Source organism: Ochotona curzoniae, unplaced genomic scaffold (genome assembly GCF_017591425.1).
Source record: "Ochotona curzoniae isolate NIBS_2020 unplaced genomic scaffold, NIBS_Ocur_1.0 contig_3819, whole genome shotgun sequence".
Taxonomy (NCBI): Eukaryota; Metazoa; Chordata; class Mammalia; order Lagomorpha; family Ochotonidae; genus Ochotona; species Ochotona curzoniae.
The window spans coordinates 2,272,391-2,295,284 of NW_024466004.1; the positions used below are offsets into that span (position 1 = coordinate 2,272,391).

The window sequence follows — 22,894 nt, forward strand, 5'->3', positions numbered from 1 at the left end:
CTCACGTCTGGATATGATAGTCTCCATTACACAATTACTGTACATCCCCTTAAATGAAATGCCACAATGCAAAATTAACAACAGGAAGAAAAACAGAAATTTACTACAACACCATGAGGTTAAATAGCATGCTGCTGAATGACTAATGTGTCACTGAAGAAATGAAAAAGAAAATCAAGAATCTTGATGAAATTATGCTGTTGTATGATCTATGAGTCAATGAAGAATTTAATAAGGAAGAAAGTGTTTTGAACAGATGAAACTAAAAAAAAAAAAATCAAAATCCATGATATATTGCTTCAGGTAATATTTATTGGTGAGATCTGTCTTCTGTAGGCAATAAATAGATGGGTTTTTCTTTTTAATCCAATCTACTAATCTGTGTTTGATTGATGCATTTAAGCCATTTACATTCAGGGTTGATATGAAGGAGTGGTAATTTGTTCCTGTCATTTCAGCAATGGGTTGTTCATTGATTTAGTCTTCTGTTGTCATTTTACTGGGATGTTCTTCACATTTGCCTTTGTTTTTGGTGGGTGCTATTCCTCTTCTCTGTCAAGAGAACATCTTTAAGTATCCTCTGTAGGGCAGGTTTAGAAAAAGCATATTCTTTTAACTTTTCTTTACTGTATAAGAATTTTACTTCATTTTCAAAGACAAAGGAAGGCTTTGCTGGGTATGTTATCCTGGGCCAACAATTTTTTCCTCTTAGAATCTGGAATATGTCACTCCATTCCCTTCCGGCCTGTGGAGTTTCCTGTGAACTTAATTGGCATTCTTTTACCTCAATTGATTTTTTTTCACAAGCACATTTAAGGATCTTTTCCTTATGTTCAATTGAAGAGAGCTTGATGGTCATGTGTCTTGGTGAAGATCGCTTTTAGTCAACCCTGTTGGGAGTTCTGTGCCCCTCCTGGATGTTGTTTCCCAATGATTTCTCCAGATTAGGGAAATTTTCCTTCAATATTTCATTAAATACACTTTTAAACCCAGCATCTTTCTGCAGTTTCTGGAACTCCAATAACTCTTATATCTGGCCTTTTAATAGTGTTTCTTAATTCTTGAATACTTTTTTTTTAGCTTGACCTAATTCTGCTTCCAGCTTTTTGTTTGTTTCCCTCCGCTAACAGAAAATACTTCCAATTCTGAGATTCTTTCTTCTGCCTCCTTCATTCTATTTTAGAGATTCTCCACTGTGCTTTTAATTTGCTCTACTGTATTCTTCATTTTTGATATATCAGCTTTCATTTGATTCATTTTCTGTGTGAAATATTCCTTAAATTCCTTGAATGCTTTATGTGATTCTCATTGTTGATAAAAAAAAGTTTTATAACAAGTGTTTTGAATTCTGTATTCCCCATTTTCTCGATGTGTTCTTCAGTTAACTGAGGTTGGCAAAGACTTTCACTCGTTTGCAGGGGATCTTCAGTAATACTCACTGTTCCTGTGTTTCTTCTTTTGCTCTTGGTCGTTGTACTTCTGGTTAGCAGATTCTTCTTCTTAGGGCAGGTTTCTAAGCTGTGTCACCCACAGGTCTACAGTTCGATTTTACTTATTACAGTTGGTACACAGCTCTTTGTTTGCAGTCAGTTGTGCCACTCCCTCAAGAGTTCCAGTTCTGGGTTCTTATGTTAGATTCCCACCATGGTCTCCATAGCCCCAGCTTCTGGCTTAACACTCTCCACCTCCTGTGATTCCAAGCTGAGGATGCATCATTGTCTGTACAACCTTTTTTTCCCACTTCTGGTTCGAGCAGTCATCAAGATTAGGGCAACAACAAGAGTCCTATACAGCTAGGTTGTTGGTGGTACTGATCTTGATGGAACCTGTTGATCATTAGGTCGGGGGGCCACAAAGACCTATTGTGACCCATAGGATGCCAAAGTTGGTATTATTTTCCTGTGGGACTAGTACAATGCATTGAACTCAATGAGTTCTCTCTCAGCTCAGTGTACATGCAGCTTACTGTTGTCCCTGAAGTCTTAAATTCTTTGCCACACTGTACGAAATGGTGCTTGATGCACCACTACTAGAGTTGTTGACCTGATGGCCGTCAGGCCTGAGGGCTACCCAGACCTATCTTGGGAGGAACTTGTAGAATGCCACATTGTTGCAATTCACTGAGCCAGATGAGTTCACTCCCAGCTCAGTGTATGCTCAGTCCTGTCCATAGGCTTTGTCTCTCCAGAGAAAATGGTGCCCAATTTGGCTCTAGGGGGTGGATTGGGCTGTGAAGTCTACCCTGTTCCCACACCGCCTGTCTGGGACCTGCCTCTCTGTCTCTGCTCCTGGTCAAATCAAACAGACCAGCAGGATGGGCAGTTCTTTGTCTGGGTTCACCTCCTGAGCTCCTGGTGAATGTCCCTTCCCACCTTGTTGCTGGTGTAGTTCTGGCTGCTGGTACAATTCAGATTGCTGCTTGCTGAATGCTGCTGGGATATTAGTCACTGCAACACCACACCGTTGTGTCCACTGCTCTCCTGTGTCTGTCAGTCTCCAGGTGCCCCTCTGCTTCTGTTCTGTCCTCTCTTATTTCCTAGGATGTGCTCTCTGTGCCTCACATTGGCTTATGTTTCTCCATCTGTTTAAACATATCCTAACCCTATTCCACCATCTTGATTGTAAGATATTTTTCTTTTAATCAGAAAGGCAGACTTACAGAGAGAAGGTGAAACAGAGAAAAAGATCTTCCATCTGCTGGTTCACTTCCCAAGTAGCTGCAATGTTTGGTGCTGAGCCAATCCGAAGCCAGGAGCCAGGAGCTTCTTTCAGGTCTCCCACATGGATGCAGGGTCTCAAGGCTTTGAGCCATTCTCCACTGCTTTCCCAGGCTACAAGCAGGGAGCTGGAAGGTAAGTGGAGCAGGTGGGATATGAACTGGCTCCCATATAGGATTCCGGCACATGCAAGGCAAGGACTTTAGTCAAACAGCCATTGCACCAGGACCTGGAAATAATTTTTGAGGTACCTTATGGAACTTGAAAATATGGAGATAAGTTTTATTTTCCCTTGTGTTGTAGTGTAGAAATTGACATGCAATGGATTTGAGAAAAAATGTGATTTTTCTCCTTAAAAAAAAAAAGGCAGAACCCCTATGTTCATAGCAGCACAATCAGTAATTGCAAAAACATGGAAGCAACTGAAATGCCCATCAGCAGAAGACTGGATAAGAAAGCTATGATTCATTCACTCCATGGAATACTACTCAGCTATTAAAAAAAAAAATGCAGTTCTTTGTGGCCAAATGGGCCCAACTGGAAACCATAAAGCTAAGGGAAATGAGCCAACCCCAAAGGTTAGATACCACATGTTTGCCTTAATTTAAGATGAAATGATGTCAATATGAAAAATAGTACCTATAAAATGTAATATTATCTCAACCTCAAACAGCCTATCTCACATGCAATAAGATACTGTGAATTAATCAGTGAACCAACAATCAATGTAAGTCAGACTGCTTATGATCTACATCAAAGAACTGTAAAACCTAATATACTTTCAATACCCTATGTTATTCCATAATGGGGCAGGAGAGCAGAGAAATCTTCCATCTCCCTAGAATGTGTGAGGAAGACATGAAATATAACCTACCAGGATCATAACTGGTAACTCATAGACAGCAGACTCGAATCAGAATTAGGCAATAGTTAAACTACAAAGACATATAGGGGGAATCAAGAGTGATCCTGACAACCTCTTAACAGGAGGTCATATGCACGGGGCGGTGGGGGGGAACCCCTGAGGGGAGCGGAGCAGGTAGACAGGAGGAGGCTTGTATCCCAACCCTGCAGACTCCCGGATCCTCACCAAGGACTATCAGTACGGGCACCAAGGACTACATCCAAACTGCCAAGGAGACCATGGGGAATAGGAGTGCCTTCGAGGCCAAGAACTCTGAGGTCATCCACTCCCGCTTGGATCTACCACATGGGATGGAAAAAGTCCAAATCCTTCCTCGCAGGATCCAAGGGCATCAGAACAACAGCCAGGAACCCTGAACGGTCCTCAGAATCAGAAGAACAGTAACCTTCCTTCGGGACTAGGGAGAGGAGCTCTCTCTGGTCCTCGCTTGGTTCCAACTTTGGATCCCCACCCTCTGCTGCAATGACCATCAGGATCGATCCGGAATCTCCTCAAAACAATCAAACAAACCAAAACAAAACAAAAAATCTAGAATAGATAGACAGAGAACAACAAGGAAAGCTTAGACTCAGACAGGAGACGGTTAGGGTGGATTCACTTATACCTTACTAGATGGGACACAAAAATTAGTTACTCCTCACTAGGGTATTGAAGATTTCTCTGCACGCCCCTCCTAAAACTATTCTGCACCTAAACTGTTGACACATGTCTTGTTAAAGTTATAAGCCAGTCTAGACCGCCCAAAAAGAAGCCAGATTCAGCAAAATTATGCTTCAATGCTATAAAATGCTAAATGCTAAAATTAAAATAGACACAAGACAGCTGAATAGTAATCTATAGCCATTTTAAGGTGTATAGAACCAGCATGCATATAAACTAAAATTGAAATGTCAATGAAGAAGTCACAGGATGTGGTTAAGAACTTGCATTTTTGTTTAACATATTGGTTACTCAATAGTATGCCAATTAATTCCATAACGTTATAAATCGTTGCTGATGTTATGTTGGGGCTTTTAATTGATTGGGATGATACTCTGCCAGCTCTACCTTCAGACCAGAGATGGTCTTCCCAAGAAGCCACTGAACTTATCTGGACAATAAGATGCTGGACTCTATGCTTGGTATATGCTTGCAATGAAAGAATCTCAACTGAACTTGAACTGTGATAATGCAACAAGGTAGAGGAATCCACCATGGGAGGAGGGTTTGGGGAGGGGTGGGGGGAATCCCAGAGCCTATAAAACTGTGTCATATAATGCAATGTAATTAATAATAATAATAATAATAAAGGCAGAATAGACACCCCACTGTGACAGCTAACCCAACTACATGCAGGCAGGCATACCTGCAGAACTGAGTCCATTAGAAGTGGTCAATCTGGTTGCTTGGCTGGTGACTCAGTGGGAAAGCCTAGGAAAAGCCACCACTCTCAGTGAAATGTTGGCAGTGCCTTTCCAAGCCTGTTGGGATACTGTGTGATTTTTTTTTAATTCTTCACCTTGTCTAAATATTAATTTTATTTAAATTTTTTATTTGAAAGGCAGAATTACAGAGTGTAGATGGGAGTGGGAGGAGAAACAGATATCTTAGAGGTATCTTTTATTAGTGCTTCACTTTCTAAATGGCTGCAATGGCCAGTGCTGTGCCAGGCTAAGCCAGGAGCTTCATCTAGGTCAGCTCCATGGATACAGGGGCACAAGGAGTTGCAATCTTTCCTACCCAGGTTTGGATCAGAAGTAGAACATTTGGGACTCAAATAGGTGCTCATGTGGGATATAACATACCACAACAATGGCACTTTGTGATTTGATTTCTATGCAAGTCAACCTAGGTGAAGTAAACGTGATGATTATTTGATCATTAATGATTCTCGTCCCTGCAAGAGCCATTTCTAATTAGAAATTAGCAGATGAAATTTTGACTCAGAGGCCCGGTGCCATAGCATAGTGACTAAATCCTCACCTTGCATGTGCCCAGATCCCATAGGGTGCCAGTTTGTGTCCTGGCTGCTCCACTTCCCTTCAGGTTCCTGCTTGTGGCCTGGGAAAGCAGTTGAGGATGACCCAAAGCCTTCATACTGTGAAACCCTGTGGGAGACCTGGAAGAAGCTCCTGGCTCCTGGCCTCAGATCAGCTCAGCTCTGGCTATTGTGGCTACTTGGGGAGTGAACTAGCAGATGGAAGATTTTTCTCTCTGTCTCTCCTTCTCTCTGTAAAGCTGCCTTTCCAATAAAATAAATACTTTTTTATAATTTAAAGATTTATTAATTATTATTTTTAAAATATTTATTCATCTTTATTGCAAAGTCAGATATACAGAAAGGAGAAGAGACAGAGAGAAAGATCTTTTATCCAATGATTCACTCCCCAGGTGGTCACAACGACCAGAGCTGAATCATTCTGAAGCCAGGAGCCAGGAGCCTCTTCTGGGTCTCCCATGTGGGTGCAGGGTACCAAGACTTTGGACCGTCCTTGATCGCCTTCCCAGGTCACAAGCAGGGAGCTGGATGGGAAGTGGGGCTGCCCGGATTAGAAACCAGCGCCCATATGGGATCCCAGCGCATTCAAAACGAGGACTTCAGCCGCTAGGCACCGTGCTGAGCGCTGAAAAATTTTTTTTGACTCTGAAAAAGATGATGTTCATCCTGTGGACCTGAGTACTCAATGATTAAGACACTGATTTTTAAATTAGCCCATGGATTTGGTTATTATATATCTTGTTGGAAGGTTAACTCACTCTAAGGACTATCAACATGTTATTTCTGGATCTTCTAGGATGAGGGCATTCAGATTCCTATATATGACAGCATCTCTGCTCTCTATGTCCTTTGGGGGAACGAACATCTTGCTGCCCTGGATTTTGGAATCTAACGCTAAGCATAAGAGACACCTGCCTCCTTTGCTTTATCTTAAAAGACAGCTTTAGTAGCACCAAGTAAAGTGTTGAGCTGGAAACTTCATCTGCTTCCTGTGGTTCCAGTGCATAACTCACCAATGGACATTTGATGACATGATCCAAGGATTACATAAATTACTGAAGAACAGAAAGCTGAATAAGCAATATTGAGAGGGGGAATCAGTTGCCTTGCCAGCAAAGTAAATGTCAAGCCTGAAAAGCAAGATAATTTAAGTTAGCAAAGGCAGCTTGGCTTTTAAAAGTCAATTTAAATTAGAACTGCAAGAATATTTAAAACTAAAATGACTCATGTGTATAGCTCACCGAGTGTGGTGTCAGTATCCCTTAGTCATGGAACCCTTGGTCGGCGCCTTTCATCACCTCCTTTGACTGCTAGCCTCTCAGTGTTACCATTCGCTTTCACACCTCAATTCTACAGCCTCTGCTGAAATCCCTTTGGCTGCAAGCTCCCAATTTCAGCAGCTTAGAAGCAGCTCTACCCTGGTTCCATTTCTGCTCTTCTTCCACAGGCAAATCACCCCGACATTATTCAATTCCTTCTTCTAACACTTTCTTTTCCCAGAAGCATCATGAGAATTTGGAAATTTTGAAGCCAATGGATTAACATGGGTGGTGTCATCTCTTTGATGTTTCAAGCCCATATCTCCTTTCCTATTAACTTTTTCTAGACTTATATCAAATCAATCTGCTAATCTAAATTCGGTGACGAATTCAGTGAGCTGCTTTAATGTCCTTGATAGTGAAGCTTTATCTTTTTTAAAATTGGAAATCTCAAATATATACAAAAAAATAGAGTCTGAATTTGCACGGCATTGGATCAAGGGCCTCTCTGGATACCAAAAATCTATGGATGCTTAAAGCTGTATAAAAAATGGAGTAGTATATGTATTAATCTCCATAATCCTCTTGTATACTTTAAATAATTTCCAGGTTATTTATCATGTCTGGCCTTGTATCTAGAAACCTTAATGCAGTCTTTAATTTATATGTTTGTTCTTTTAAATTGTGTATGTAAAATAATTCATCATTTATGAATAATGAAATTATTATGTCACAATCCTTATAGTTTACATTTTTTCTCTTGGTACATAGCTATGAACTTCAGTATAATGTTAATTAACTCCTATCTACTCTTTTTTAAAAAGATTTATTTATTCTTATTGGAAAGGCAGATATACAAAGAGGAGAGACAGAAAGGAGATCTTCTGTTCTCCGATTCACTCTCCAAGTGGCTGCAATGCCTGGAGCTGAGCCGATCCGAAGCCAGGAGCCTGGAGCCTTCGCTGGGTCTCCCACTCAGGTTCAGGGTCCTGAGGCTTTGGGCCATCTTCCCCTGCTTTCCCAGGTGCAATAGCAGGGAGCTGGATGGGAAGTGGAGCAGCCAGGATTCAACCAGCATCCATATGGTACTATCACAGATGGTGGCTTTACCTACCATGCCATAATGCCAGTCTCTTCTATACTCTTGATAAAGCAATATGTCACATGAAAAGACAGTTGTTTTAAAAGATTTATTTATTTGGACCCTGGCTCAATGGCTAAATCCTCACCTTACAAGCACCTGGATCCCATAAGGGTATTTGTCTGTGTCCCAACTGCTCCATTTTCCATCCAGCTCACTGCTTGAAGCCTGGGAAAGCAGTGGAGAACGGTTCAAAGCCTTGGGATCTTGCACCCATGTGGGACACTAGGAGGAAGCTCCTGGCTCTTGACTTCGGATTAGCTCAGCTCCAGCCTTGGCAGCCATTTGGGAAGTGAACCAGCAGATGGAAGATTTTTTTCTCTGTCCTTTCGTCTCTCCATAAATCTGATCTGCCTTTCCAATAAAATCATAGCAATGGGGGTGTGTAGTGGGAGAGGAGGAAGTCATGAAAAATATCCCTGTTGAAACTTATACTGGAATTTTAATGCATCTTTAAATATATATTGAAATAACTGCCCACAAATGCAGCATCCAGGAAATTCATCCTAGTCTTCCACATGGATGGCCCCGTTGTCTTCTCAAGCACAGTGGCTGGAAGCTGGATCAGAAACAGTCACAGTACTCAAATCAGTGCCCCAGTGGGGAACACTGGTATCAGAAGCAGCAGCGTAATGTGCTGTGTATATATTGGTACTGACATTTTTTTTTTAAGGCAGAGAGAGAGAGAAAGAGACAAAGCAAGAGAGAGCAATCTCATCTGCTAACTCACTCTGCACATGCCCACAATAGTTGGGGCTGGTCAGACTGAAGCCAGAAGGAATTCATCCAGATCTCCCACATGGCTATTAGGGTCCCAAGAACTTGAGCCACGAACTGTTGCTTCTCAGGCTGTTGCATTAGCGAGAAGATAGATCAGAAGCAGAATCAGGACTTGACCCCAGGCTCTCCATTGTGGGTTGTGGGTTTACTGAGGGGAATCTTGACTGTTGTATCAAATATTCATCTGGAGAAAAATCTTTGGAAATCTATGGTTTTGAGTAACCAATGTAGGAAAAGTGAGATAATTACCCAGCTAACAGAAACTAAATTGTCTAGTCTCAGGAAGTCAAAGGAAATAAAACTTTCAAAATTTTCAATGTTAATTCTTTAAAATTTTGAGCTAATGTTAAACTTACACAAAGGTTACAAAAGTAAGGCAGAAATTTGCTTATCATACACTTAAGTGCATTTCTTGGTATGTGTATTATAGCTTAGTAAAATTATTTTTAAAAAATGCAGAGTTTTCCTATATTGCCTACACAGCCTCCCTTAATGTCAAGATTGTACACTATTATGGTACAACATTGGGAACCAGGGAATTAGCTAGACTTTGTCACCAATTTTTTTTGCTAATGTCCTCTTTGATATTTTGTAAAATGACCCCCCCATTTGGATCAGTCTTGTTTCCTCCTCATTGTTCTAGGGTTATAGATTTTTGGAAAGACTATAGAAATGATATTGTGTCTTCCTTAGTGTATTACATCAGAGGAGAAATGATAGTCATGCCTTGGTACTACTTGGTTAAGGTGTTGTCTCCATGTTCTCTACTGTAAAGCAGTGGAATCATTAGTCAATATTTTGATGGATGTGTTTGGTGCAGCAGTGAAGACACAGTTAGGGGACCACATCCCATATTTCAGAGCAGCTTGACTTGAGTGTGATTCCAGCTTCCTGCTAATGTGCATCCCGAGAGGTAGCAGGTGATGTCAGATAATTGAATCCTACACGTACATGGGAGACCCAGATTGAATTCAGAGCATGCAACTTCAGCCTGGCTTAGTCCTGACTGTTGTGGCCATTTAAGGGGAGTTGAATCAGCAGGTAGAATATTTCTGTCTCTAGATCCCTGTCTTTCTCTGTGTCTCTGCCTCCCAAATAAGATGAAAACAAGTAAAGTTTAAAAATATCTTTAGGGAGGTACTTTGCAAATATGCAAATGATTTTTCATAGTTCACAAATTTTCATCTATTTTTTTCTATCTACTTTTATAAAATTGAACTCTGTAAATATACAATATATTCAGTACCTTTTTGTTTTATTTTTAAAAACCTATATTTAAGTTGTGCTGCCAGGACATAAATTGGCACCCAAATGGGATCCTGGCACATGCAAGGTGAGGACTTAGCCACTAGGCTACTGCTCCTCTTTTTGTAAAAAATATTGTTTTCAAGTACAGTGACACAGAGAGAGAGAGAGAGAGAGAGAGAGACAATACAGAGTGCAAGATCTTCCATTTACTGGCTCACTTTCCAGATGCCTGCAACTGCTAGAGCTGAGCCAGGCCAAAACCAGCAGTAGGAATTCCCAGAATCTTCCATGTTGGACCCAAGAACTTGAGCCAACATTTGTTCAGTATCTTTCTAGTAAAGTCTTCACCACATATTTTTGTTTCATTAAAAAAAATTAAGTACCACATATTCAAATGTAAGTAAAACAAATTATTCACACTCTATTTTACTGTTCACATTGCATAAAATAGTATACAAGTAACAAGAGTTACTTGTAGTCATTAATTCCTGTGGTTATGTAATCATTATCATTCAATAAATATATCTTTTTTTTGTAGCCAAGTCCGGGCCAAGCCAAAGCCAGGAGCCAGGAACTCCATCCTTGTCTTGCACATGGGTGAAAGAGTACAGGTACTTAGATTATCTTCTCCTGTACCTTCTCAGGCATTAACAGCAGGAAAACAGGTCAGAATTGGAATAACCAAGACTCAAACAAAGGTTCCCATGTAGGATTGGCAGTGTTGCAAGCCATGAGTAATGACAATGCAAGCAAATCAATTTTTGAATACTTACTATGTGCTAGATGCTGTGCTGGGTAGTAAGTATGTTCACAGATTGTAGTCTTATTTTGGTACTGATTACCTGGTAACTTAGCAATGGGACATCTTGTGACTTGGGCCATAATTTAGAGAAAGATGGGAATCATTAGTGTACTCCCTAACGAATTAATGCTGAGAGCTCAGCTCTCTCGGAGCAGCACCACAGGAAGCTTCATAGAGATTTTATTCACATGAAGAAGTAACTGTATTGACATGATTGGATCATTTTTGCTTGTAGCTGCCATGTGGACATTTCTTTTAACAGTAGTTCTGCCAGTACATATGATGTCTTAGTTTGAACTTGAAGAGGTATTCCATTATTTCAGGAATATAAGACTGGTTTGATGTTTTTAAAGTCAATTAATATAACCTACTCTATCAACCATCTAAATAGAAAAGCCACATGATCATATCAACACATGCAGAAAAATCATTTGACAAAATACAACATCCACTCATAATAAAAAGTCTCAGCAAATTAATGCAGATGAACACTTCTTAAACCCAATAAAAGGCACCTACAAAAATCCTACAGCAACCATCATTCTTGTGGTGAAATACTGACTGCTCTCCCTCTAAGATCAGAAAGAAGACAAGAGTGTTAATTCTCATCAGTCCAATTCAGCACAATGATGGAAATCTGAGCTAGGAGAGTAAGAAAGGTTTTTGTTTGTTTGTTTGTTTTTTGCAATTCATTAAAGCAATTCATCTGAGAAAGAAGGAAACGCAATTGCTGCTGTTTACAGATGACATGATTATCGAGGCACTGAATCCAGAAAATCGAGGAAAGATTCTTAGAACCAAAAAGTAAGTTTCATGATGCAAGGTTAACATATAAATATCTATTGTATTTCAATATGCAAAAAATGAACCCTTGGAAGTCAAACTATGGTATCTTTCAAAAATTGAGATTATTAGGCATAAATCTAATAAAACATGTACAAGATTCATATACTGAAAAGACTGATAGAAGTCAAGGAATTAATACATAGAGAAACATATTACAATCACACATTGGAATACTCAGCAAAATTAAGATGCAAGTTCTCCCTGAAGTGATATATAGACTCAGTGCAATAGCCGCCAAAACGTCTGTAGGATTTTTGTACACAGAGTGAAATTAACTCTAAACTCTATATGGAAGAATAGCTAAAGTTGTTTTTATTAATTTAATTTTAAGACTATGAAATATGGCTATTTGATCTTTGAAAAAGGCATGGAAACAATTCAACGAAGAATCATCTTTTTTTTAAAAAATGGTGTTTAAGGGGTAAGCACTACAGTACAATAAATTAAGCTGCCACTTAAAGTATTCATCTGGATGCCATTTCATGTTCTGGCTTGCTGCACTTCCAATTCAGGTTCCTGAGAAAAGCAACAGAAGACAGCCCAAGTGCTTGGGCCCCTACCACCCAAGCAAATCTGGAGGAGAAATCTGGAGGAGAATCCTGGCATCAGCCTGGTCCAGCCCAGGCTGTTGCAGCCATCTGGGGAGTGAACCTAGTAGATGGGAGAGCTGTTGTTCTCTCTCTCTCTCTCTCAGAGTGTGTCTCCCTGTCTTTCAAATAAATAAATATGTTATTATTTTAAAATATTTCTTTAATCTTATTTGAAAGGCCATTTCGGGAATGAACCAGGGGATGGAAGATTTTTTTTTTGTCTCTGTCACTCTGCCTTTCAAATAGATTTAAAATTTTTTTTTACATAAATAAAAACTAGACTTCATTAAAATTAAAAAGCAAACAAAAGAATCTTTTGCTCCATGATGTGTCTGTTAAGAAGAAAACACATGAGGGTTTTTGTGGGGCAACGGAACTATTTTGTGTTCAAATAGTGGTAGTTTCACAAATTTATGTGTATTGAAATTCAAGAACTGTACACAAAAGGAAAAAATGTCATTTTTACTCTGTTACACTTAGACATAATAAACATTTAAATTTCTGTTATGGATTAAATTGGGTTTGTAATAAATTGGATTTAAAACTGTTTAAATACTAAGGTTGGTGCCACTATTATAGCACAGTGAGTTAAGCGACCAGATGAAGGCTGTTTCAGGTCCTAGCTGTTCTACTTTTGGCCCAGTTCCCTACTAATGTCTCTGGGAAAGCAGTAGAGGATGGCCCAAGTTCTTGGGCCCCTGCACCCATGTGAGGGACCACAATGGAGTTCTAGGCTACTGGTTTGGCCTAGCCCATTCCTGGGCATTGCAGCCATTTGGGGAGTGAACCAGTAGCTGGAAGATCTCTTTCTCCTCTTCTCTATTTGTGGCTCTGTCTTTCAAATAAATAAAGAGATCTTTAAAAAATTTCTTCTGTTAATGATTAATGGCTTAATGCAGATGGTTGCTGGGTCAGGGTGAGGCTTGTTCCAATTGCAATATCTGAAGGTAGGGGCTCTGGCAAAGTGACTGGATGAGATTACATTGCTAGGGTGGAGCACCATGACCGAATCATGATAGCATTCTAAACAGATCCTTAGACATGGAAGCAGAGCATGCTCCATGTCTCTCTGCTTCCTGCCTGGCAGGGTGATTGTGCCTCCACATACACCTTGCCATTCCCAGCCTCTACTAGATCCCAGTCTAAGAGAACCACCCAGACTTGAGCTGTAAACCTGCAAATTGTAAGCAAAAACAAACTATGTTTTCTCCTAAGTTGCTCCTCTGGGATATCCTAGTTAAATTAACAATAGCAACAACAACAAAAACGCTGACTAATGCCATTTGTTTTTTTCGTTTTCCCCAACCAACAGTGCTGTGCTGGAGCTGGATTGTTCTGCTGTGCTGTGCACACCTGGAGGGCCAGAGGGATCAAAAAAGTGTAGGGCATTGAAAGACTATCTGAGGAACCATAAACTGAATGAAAGAACAATACAATCCTTTTTCTTTGTGTCTCTCTTTTTCTCCCTCTCTCTTTGTGGTCAAATATGATCGTTAGTTAGCTTCCTATTTTGTTTCCCAGGAAACTTGAAAACTGTAGGATGGCAGGCAGGTAAAAAGAGGAGGGGTGGCGTACATTCCATTTACAATAGGAGGGCTGTGAGTAAGAGATTAACTAGCCAGTAGGAGGCCCTGGCTTTTGGCTTCTCTGTATGTAGGGACCTTCCAACTGGGCTGGCCCTTGAGGAGTCTTGGAAGCAACAGTTACAGCCCTGTTTACAGGAGTGGTTGGTTCCCCCTTTGGAGAGTGAAGTGTTTAAATCCCAGATAGTTCCTGTGTGATTTTTCTGTCTTACTTTTAACCACCAAGTTAACCCAAGTCTGGATTACTGTTACTTGGCTGGAGAGATGCCATGAATCCTATTCTTCACCTTTTTAAGTAAAACCTATGCCCAAGTGAGATTTATTGTAATTAGGGGTAAGAAAATGAACAGTTAAACAAAGACCAAATGACATTGAAGTGAATGAAGTGCTTGTTTACTCTGGGCAAATGTATGGGGTCTGACACTCTGCCTCCACATGAAAAGGCTTCAGGTCTTCCTTACCTTGTGGAACTTGCACAAGGCCAGCGCTCATGCCAGCAAGTAAGTCTCCAAGAAGCCAGTCCTTAAATCTATACAAACACATCCATTCTAGGAAGGGGAAGACGGTAAGCATGCATCTTAGGAACCTGTGCCACGAGCAGCTGCGAGAAAGAAGAGCAGGAGACTTGATTAGGTTCTCCAGGGAAAATGCCTACATAGCCAAGAAAAGGGACAAAGAACCATGCTTCACACCATACAGAATTTCTTAACTGTTGGTATTTTGACATATTGGAGTGGATCATTCTGAGCTGTGGAGCTGAGCACTGCAGGATATTATTAGCATCCCTGGTCTTTAGAATTCAGCAGCATCCCATCCCTTAGTTGTGACAGCCAGAAATGTCTCCTTGATGGGGACAGAATCGCCTCTGGTTGAGAACCAATGCTAAGCTTGTGGGAAAGTGAAGTCTTATGTGGATCAGTATATGCTAAGGTCTATGGCTTTATTGGATGTTTGAAAATAGATCTACCAATTTTCCAGCAGAAATTTGGTTTGCTATTACTTTCTCTTGATAAGCTTTCTTTCTTTCTTTCTTTTTCCTTATTTCTTTCTTGCTCTCGGATATCCTATTGATGAGTGGCACTTTAGGTCTGACTTTGACTTGTGATATATAGAAATTGATAGAAAAATGTGTAACATGGAGTCCTGTGATTAAAGTGTTAGTCATGTAAAGAAAGAGCTTCATAAAATGAGGTTCTATTATGCTTTGTTACATTGGTTGTCACTAGGAGAAACTGTGTCCTCCAGGGGCACATCTTCCAATGTCAGAAACATTTTGGATTATCACAATGAGCATATACTAGGTAAAAATCAGAGATACCGATAAACATTCTACCATGCATGAGACACTTCTGCACAAGAAAGATTTTTGTTTGGTCCATAATGGTAATGATGCTGAGATTCAGAAAATATGTCTTACCCATTAGATAAACTAAAATGGCAGAATTACAAACAGCAAACCAGTAAAAACCAATTTGTTTTTATTTATTTATCATTTATTTTATTGAGAGGCAGAGAGAGAGAGAGAGAGAGAGAGAGGGAGAGAGAGAGAGAGGTTCTATCTGTTGATTCACTCCCCAAGTGCCTGTAACATCCAGGGCTGAGACAGGGTGAAAATAGGAACCAAGCATACACATTTGAGTGACAGGGACTGACTTAACTACTTGATCCATTATGTGCTGTCTCCCAGGTGGGTATCAGCAGGAAGCTGGGATTGTGAATATAGCCAGAACATAAATGTAGACATTCTGTGGCATGTGGGTATCTTAAGCAGGGTCTACGTCACTAGACCAAACCCTTAATTTGGTTTTAAATTAACTTTTGCTATTTATGTGAACTGAAAGCAAGAGCATGGATTTTTACGAAAGGTAACTAGATTTAACAACAAATATAACTTTAGTGTATAAAATGTTAAAATGTGTGCACAAAAAGATTTCTAATATATTTGACTCCGGTAACTATAAACATAACTACCCTTAAGGCAAAAAAAAAAAAAAAGTTCAGATAAGCATGAACAAAACTAGGATGACAACCATTTCAGTGTTCTATTCACCTTACTATCTTCATAGTTCCTACTGACAGCTGTTAAAGTTTGCTAGGGATCCAGAAGCAAAGTCTTTGGTTTGAAGAAATATCAATTTTCCTGAGTCCTTATGTGTGAGGCAGGAGCAAAAGCTCTGAACCTGAGTTCCTGCCTCAGTCCTTTTTTTTTTTTTTAAGATTTATTTTTATTGGAAAGGCAGATTTACAGAGAGAAGAGACACACAGAGAAAGATCTTCCATCTGCTGGTTCACTCCCCAAGTGGCCACAAAATCTGGAGTTGAACTGATCCAAAGCCAAGAGCCTGGAGCTTCTCCCAGGTCCAAAAAGTGCAAGGACCAAAAGCTTTGGATCATTCTCCACTGCTTTCCCAGGCCACAAGCAGGGAACTGGCTGGAAAGTAGAGCAGCCAGGACAGAAATAGGTGCCCATATGGGATCCTGATGCATGCAAGGTGAGGACTTTAACCTCTAGGCTACCGCACCTGGGCCCAACGGGTGTTCTTTTGTTGTTTGTTTGTTTGCATCTCCTAGGGTGTTCTTTCTAATTATGACCTAATAGAGGAAGAGTATGGCATGGTAGTGGGACAATGTGTTCCTTTGCACAGTGCCTGATATGCCATTTGGAAGGTCCACTGCCCATAGTAGAACCACCAAACTTTTTGGCATGATGAAGACAAACAAACAAAAAAAAATGAACGTGGATGGATGAGAATCTAAGAATTAAAGGAATCAACAAATGAACAGAAGTAGAAGCTAATGGGGAAAACAGTATAAGCATTTATCCATGGATTTGGGTTTTAGTTAAGGCATGCCAAGAGTTAGCATGACATTTTAGGGGCAGAGTCTTACAAGAAAGGAGATGGTTTCATTTTCTAGAAAAGAGGAAGAAAATGAAAAGAGCTAAGAGGTTTTGTGCAGAAAGGCAGTAGTAGAATTAAAAATTTTATTTGCTAATCAGAAAAACACAAACACAGAAAAATCACACCACTTATCTAGTGCCTTCTATTTCTTAGATACTTTACAAATACATTTAACATCCTCACAGTCAGGTGTTAGTATTCTGCCTATGACATAGATGAGGGAATTAAGGCATGGTAGGATTGGATAGCTTACCTAGGGATACTATTGGGAAGCAGCAGAATTAAAATCCCAAGCCAAACTGCCTGATTTCAACACTGTTAACAACTGTGCTGTGTTACTTTTCTGATTAAAATTCAGAAGTGGGGAAAACTGTGTTTCAAAAGTAAAAAATATAAACTACCATTAAACTGCACAGCAGATAGACTGGGTCTGACTTAAGTGTTCAGGTGGCAAGGTTGGGATATATGGAGGAGTTTGGTTGAAATTTCTTTGGGAGTTGGGGGAATCCCAGAGCCTATGAGACAGTGTCACGTAATGCAATGTAATCAATAAAAAATAATATAACAAAAAAATAATAGCCAATCTAAAAAAAAAAAAGAAATTTCTTTGGTAATACTTATCCATAATGAAGGTAAAGTTAGGAAAAGCCATCATTTTGTACATGAAATCAATGCAGTCCCTAGGTGTCCTTCTTTGACACATGTGTCTCTTGACCCATCCTAGACCAGAGGAAATAAGCATGGAGACACAGGACTTGGGGGGTTGGGTAGACGTACAAGCTCACCACTTGAGAAAAGTGGAATATAGACAAAGGTTATTGTTTTGGAGATTGGGCTATCCCAAGGAATGAGAAGGACTGATACATCCAGAGAGTGAGTGAAGACAGCTTGAGGAATCTGGCATAAGACTATCACATTATAGAGGATTTTCAACCTACAGATAGAATTAGAGAGTTAATGTGAATTTTCATAGGGATATTGATATCTTTGTCCTCACTACCTTAAACTGAAATTTAGTCTTTCTTCCAATTATAAACGTTGATAACAAACCACAGTACTATCAGCAGAATTTGCTTTGTCATCAGTAGAAAAGCACTAATACTTTTAAATCCTATCACAGTTGTACAGATCCCTTGAAACATTATTTATTGCATGGAAATTACGTAGTTCTTAGACTCACACTATTAAATAATACAATTTGGGAATTTTAAATATATTTTGATAACTATATTTTCATAACTAGTTTTCTTCATAGCCTTATTTATTTATTGAAAAATTATTCTGACCATTCAAGGGAGAAAAAAATGTCTTCAACAAATTGTAATGGGAAAAAAAGTATACCTTCCTGTAAATAAAAATGAAATTGTACTTTTATCTTGTTTTGTGCATATACATAAACACACTACACTAAGTGAAATAAGCCAGGCACAAAATGACAAAAAAGTAACTCAAAATGGATCAAAGAGCTCAGTTAAAAAGCTAAAGCTATAAAGTTCTTGGGACATAAAAGAACTACACATGACCTTGAGATCGACAATAGTTTCTTAAATATGGCACCAAAAACCCAGGCCACAAAAGGAAAAATTAGCTAAGTTGAATTTTGTCAGTATTACAAACTTTTGTGCATCGAAGGACATTAACAGCAGGGTGAAAAGACAGTCTGAATTTAAAGAACTCCTACAACTCAACAACAACAACAACAGAAAACCTTATTTTTTAAAGATCAAAGGAAACAAATAAATGTTCCTGTAAAGAAGATGAAAACATGTGCATCATCTCAAATCACTGGAAAAATATAAAAACAAAATAAAGACAGGAAATCACAATAAGACACATTGCACATTTAACTAGCCTGGCTATCATAAAAAATACTCAAAACCAGCATATGTTGACGAGGCTGTGGAGAAACCAGAGCCCTTATACCTCGTCAGTGGAAATGGAGAACTGTGCAGCCACTGTGAAAACAGTTTGGCAGCTGCTCAAAAAGTACAACTGACGAATGATGCAACAGCTCCACTCCGAGCTACACAACTGCAAAAACTAGAAATAAAGCTTCAAACAAATCTCTCAGGCCAATGTTCCTGACAGCGGTATTCACAACAGCCGAAAGGTGGAAGCAGCCGACTGTCAACTAACTGAAGAACGAATACACAAAGTGCACTCTATCAATGAAGTGGGATGGTATCCAGTCATAAAACTAGATGAAGTACTGATGATCTGTGCTACAGTCAGTATGAACCCCGAACACATTGTGCTAAGTGAAATAAACCAGGCACAAAATGACAAACATTGCTTGCTTCCACTTGAACAGACCTAGGGCAGGCAAATTCACAAAGACAGAAGTAGAAGAAAGGTTACTAGAGGCTAGGAGGAGAAGGGCATGAGTTATTGTTTAAGAAGTACATAGTCTCTGCCTGCAATAATTTAAACACAAACTTTTTTTCTGAAGATAGATAGTGGTAAGAGTTGCATAACATAGTCAGTGTTAATGATGCCACTGACTCGCATGCTGGAAAACACTTGAAAGTCAGCTTTAGATTTTGCTGCAGGAAAAACTTATTCTGATAAGAGGTTCAGTAGTTTCGTGGGATCATGAAAGGTTCAGAGCATGGAATCAAGTGAGGAGGTCTGGAGTTGTAGGTGGTGGTGGTGCTGGGCTCTGTAGGGATGGTCATGGATACTACGCACCATGAGTACTGTGTTTGATACGAGGTTCCCAGGAGTTCATTCAGCCGCCATTCAATGTTCCACCACAGTTAACTGTGTAGGTTACTGATCATAGTGGCTCACTGAACAAGATACTTACTAAAACGTCATCTTCAGGAGCCAACACATTGGCTCAATTGGCTAATCCTCTACCTCTACGTGCCGGCACCCCATATGGGCACTGGTTTGTGTCCCGGCTGCTCCACTTTCCAGTTCCCTACTTATGACCTGGGAAAGCAGAGGAGGATGGCCCAACGCTCTGGGACCCTGCATCTGCATGGGAGACCTAGCAGAAGCTCCTGGTTCCTGGCTTTGCATCAGCTCATCTCTGGTTATTGCAGCTCTGGCCATTTGGGAAGTGAACAAGCTGATGGAAGATAGCTCCCATCTATAAATCTATACATCAAAACATCTATACATCAAAACATCTATAGCTCTCCTATCTATAAATCTGACTTTCCAGCAAAGGTAAATAAATCTCTCTTTTTAAAATCATCTCTAGAATCCTTCTCCCTGCTTTGATTTGGACATAGTTTTTCCTGCAAAAATTCATGGGTGAGAAGTTGGGGGCTTCAGTGAGGAGTGTTGGGAAGTGGTGGAACCTTCAAGAGGTGGGGCTTCCTGGGACATGGGGACACCACCTCATGAAGGGATGAATGCTGCCACCTGGAAGTTCCAGCTTGGGTGCAGCTAGATTAGTCCTGATACAGTAGGTTGTAACAAAACAGGGTCACCCCACGACTCTGCTCCTTCCACATGAGGATGGTTCCTTTTTTTTGCTTCTCCATGTTGTGTCGCTGCAGGGCAGGGTGGAGGTAGTGGAGGGACCCTTTCCAGGACCCTGGCACTATGCTCTCCAGACCCTACAGTCCTATAGCCACCAGGATTGTGAGTCAAATAAATATGCTGACTTAGCCTCAGGTCTTTTGTTATGGGGACCAAGACAATGCTTAAGAAACTTACAGTAAAGAAGGTCTAAGACAAACTACAAAACAAACTAGCAAATAACAAGTGATGAAAAATGACACAGTAAACTTCAGGCTTTTGATGAAGAGAATTCAGAGAAGGAAGACAGAAAAAAAAAAAAAAGTAGGTATCCAAGGAGTCAGGTAAGGTTTCAGTGCTGCCTGGTCTGGTGACAACTGAATGATGGGACACACGCACCGGCACTGGATGTGGTGTTTGAAGGTGGTGATATCAATGTCCATGTTTCCGGAGGAAAAGCCCTTCCTCCTGTGTTCCTGCTGAAAGTTCTCTTCATTGTAGATGTCTCGCTTAACATCGTATGTGAAAGAATTTTGGCTGTATTTATAGTTGAAACTCTGGGAACTTCTCTCTGGTATCATCATTCCTAGATGAATAAAAAGAAGTGAAATTTAAAAAGGGAGCTGGTGTAATGGCTCAACTGGTTAATCATCTACCTCCAAGCACTGACATCCCATATGGGCTCTGGTTCATAACCCATCTGCTCACTTCTCATTTGACTCCCTGCTTGTAGCCTGGAAAAGCAGCAGAGGATGGCCCAGAATCTTGGGACTCTTTACCTACATGGGAGACCTACATGAAGAAGCCAGGTGAAGAAGCTTCTGGCTCCTGGCTTTGGATGAGCTCAGCTCTGGCCTTCATGGCCATTTAGGGAGTGAACCAGTGAATGGGAGATCTTTCTGTTCTCTCTGTAAGTCTGCCCTTCTAACAAAAAAATAAATCTTAAAAAAAAAAAAGAAGAAGAAGAAATAAATGGGGCCTAGTTCATGTCCTGGTGGCTCCACTTCCCATCCAGCTCCCTGCTTGTGGCCTGAGAAAAGTAGTCAAGGATGGCCCAAAGTCTTGGGACCCTATACCCGTGTGGGAGACCTGGAGGAAGTTCCTGGCTCCTGGCTTCAGATCGGCTCAGCTCTAGCCGTTGTGACCACCTGGGGAGTGAATCATTGGATGGAAGATCTTCCTCTCTGTACCTCCTCCTCTCTGTGCAACTGACTTTCCAATAAAAATAAATAAATCTTAAAAAAAGGAAATAAAATTTCTGTATCATGATATTTCACACTTGCATAGGACTTTTTTTTTTTTTTAAGGATTTATTTCTTTATTTGAAAGAGTTACACAGAATGAGAGGTCTTCCATCTAGGTCATAATTACACAACTACATAATTACATATTGTACTTTTGCCATCAAAACTTTGGGGTCACAGTAGAATGCAGTGTAGTGTATCATTCATGAAGTAAAGATCACAAATTCACCAAGGCCCTGAGAAGTGGTTGGGGAGTACAGATGAGTCTTAGAGAGGGATTTCACACTGTATCATTAAACGAATTTGCACCTTGTGTTTTCCGCAAGAAGAAAAAGTGGCAGAACTGTATAGAAAAGCATACTATTTTTGAGCAACGACTCAATTGGCTAATTCTCTCTCTTCAAGTGCCAACATGCCATATGGGAGTCCTGGCTGCTCCACTTCTCTTCCTGCTCTCTGCTTGTAGCATGAGAAAGCGGTAGAGGATGGCTCAAAGCCTTGGGACCCTGTGCCTGCATGGGAGACCTGGTGGAAGCTACTGGCCTCTGGTTTCAGATTAGCTCAACTCCAGCTATTGTGGCCACTTGGGCAGTGAGCCAACAGTTGGAAGATCTTTCTCTGTGTCTCTCCTTCTCTCTGGAAATCTGCCTTTCCAATGAAAATAAGCAAAAATCCTTTAAAAAAATTATTTCTCCCTCTTTCCCAGTCAACAGGAATATTGAGCCACCCTTCCTCTTTTCGTTCATGTAATTTTACTGTAAAATTCCATTACTAGTGTGTACCAGGGGACTCAGCAAAGTTTATGGGAAATGTGCATTGTGCAGAAACTGCAGGCTTTCAAAAATCTTAGCACCAAAAGTTTGCAATCTGAAAGAGCCAAGATAATCTGCTAATTACATTAGGATTATAAATGTTGCTACTGTAGTACAGCTCAAAAATTTAGCGTCTTGTTCTGAGAGTGGCACTAAGGCAAGGTTGATGTGGAATAAGCTACCTACAAACACGGAGGAGAGGTGGGAGGGTTGGGACCTGGTGGCGGCAGCAACAGCAACTTACCACGTTCCAGCAGGTGTTGCCACAGGCCAGCGTGGGGCCCAGGATCACTAGATCTGCTCTCTTTCAGAAGTCATAATCCCAGGTTTTTATGTGGAGTTTCTCTTAATGCTTGTTAATGACTTACCTATTAAAAAAAAGTAGATATCTGACAGTCTCCAGATCACATTTGGTGTGCAGATTAACACTATGTGATGTCTATATTAAGAAACTTATTAAAGACACAAAAATGTCCTCATCTTTTCCTGTTATATTTTTATCTCCCAATGATTTCCCTCTCATTTTAAGTGGAAAGGTTTTTTTGTTTGTTTTTTAATGTCACTGTATCCTTGGAGGCATTGTATTTTATTCATTTAC

General features: G+C 40.2%; 1 protein-coding gene across 1 annotated transcript in view; it reads right to left on the reverse strand.

The window, feature by feature from the left end:
• The window catches only part of SLC26A8 (solute carrier family 26 member 8), a 57,931-nt gene extending 35,285 nt beyond the window's left edge, over window positions 1-22,646 (reverse strand). The window contains exons 1-4 of the mRNA XM_040983248.1: window positions 22,541-22,646; window positions 20,640-20,826; window positions 14,331-14,470; window positions 6,634-6,750 (exon numbers count right to left, since the gene is read on the reverse strand). Coding sequence (XP_040839182.1) covers window positions 6,634-6,750; window positions 14,331-14,470; window positions 20,640-20,824 — 442 coding nt within the window. The 5' untranslated portion in view covers window positions 20,825-20,826; window positions 22,541-22,646. The remainder of the gene's footprint in view (window positions 1-6,633; window positions 6,751-14,330; window positions 14,471-20,639; window positions 20,827-22,540) is intronic.
• Window positions 22,647-22,894: the final 248 nt, after the last annotated feature.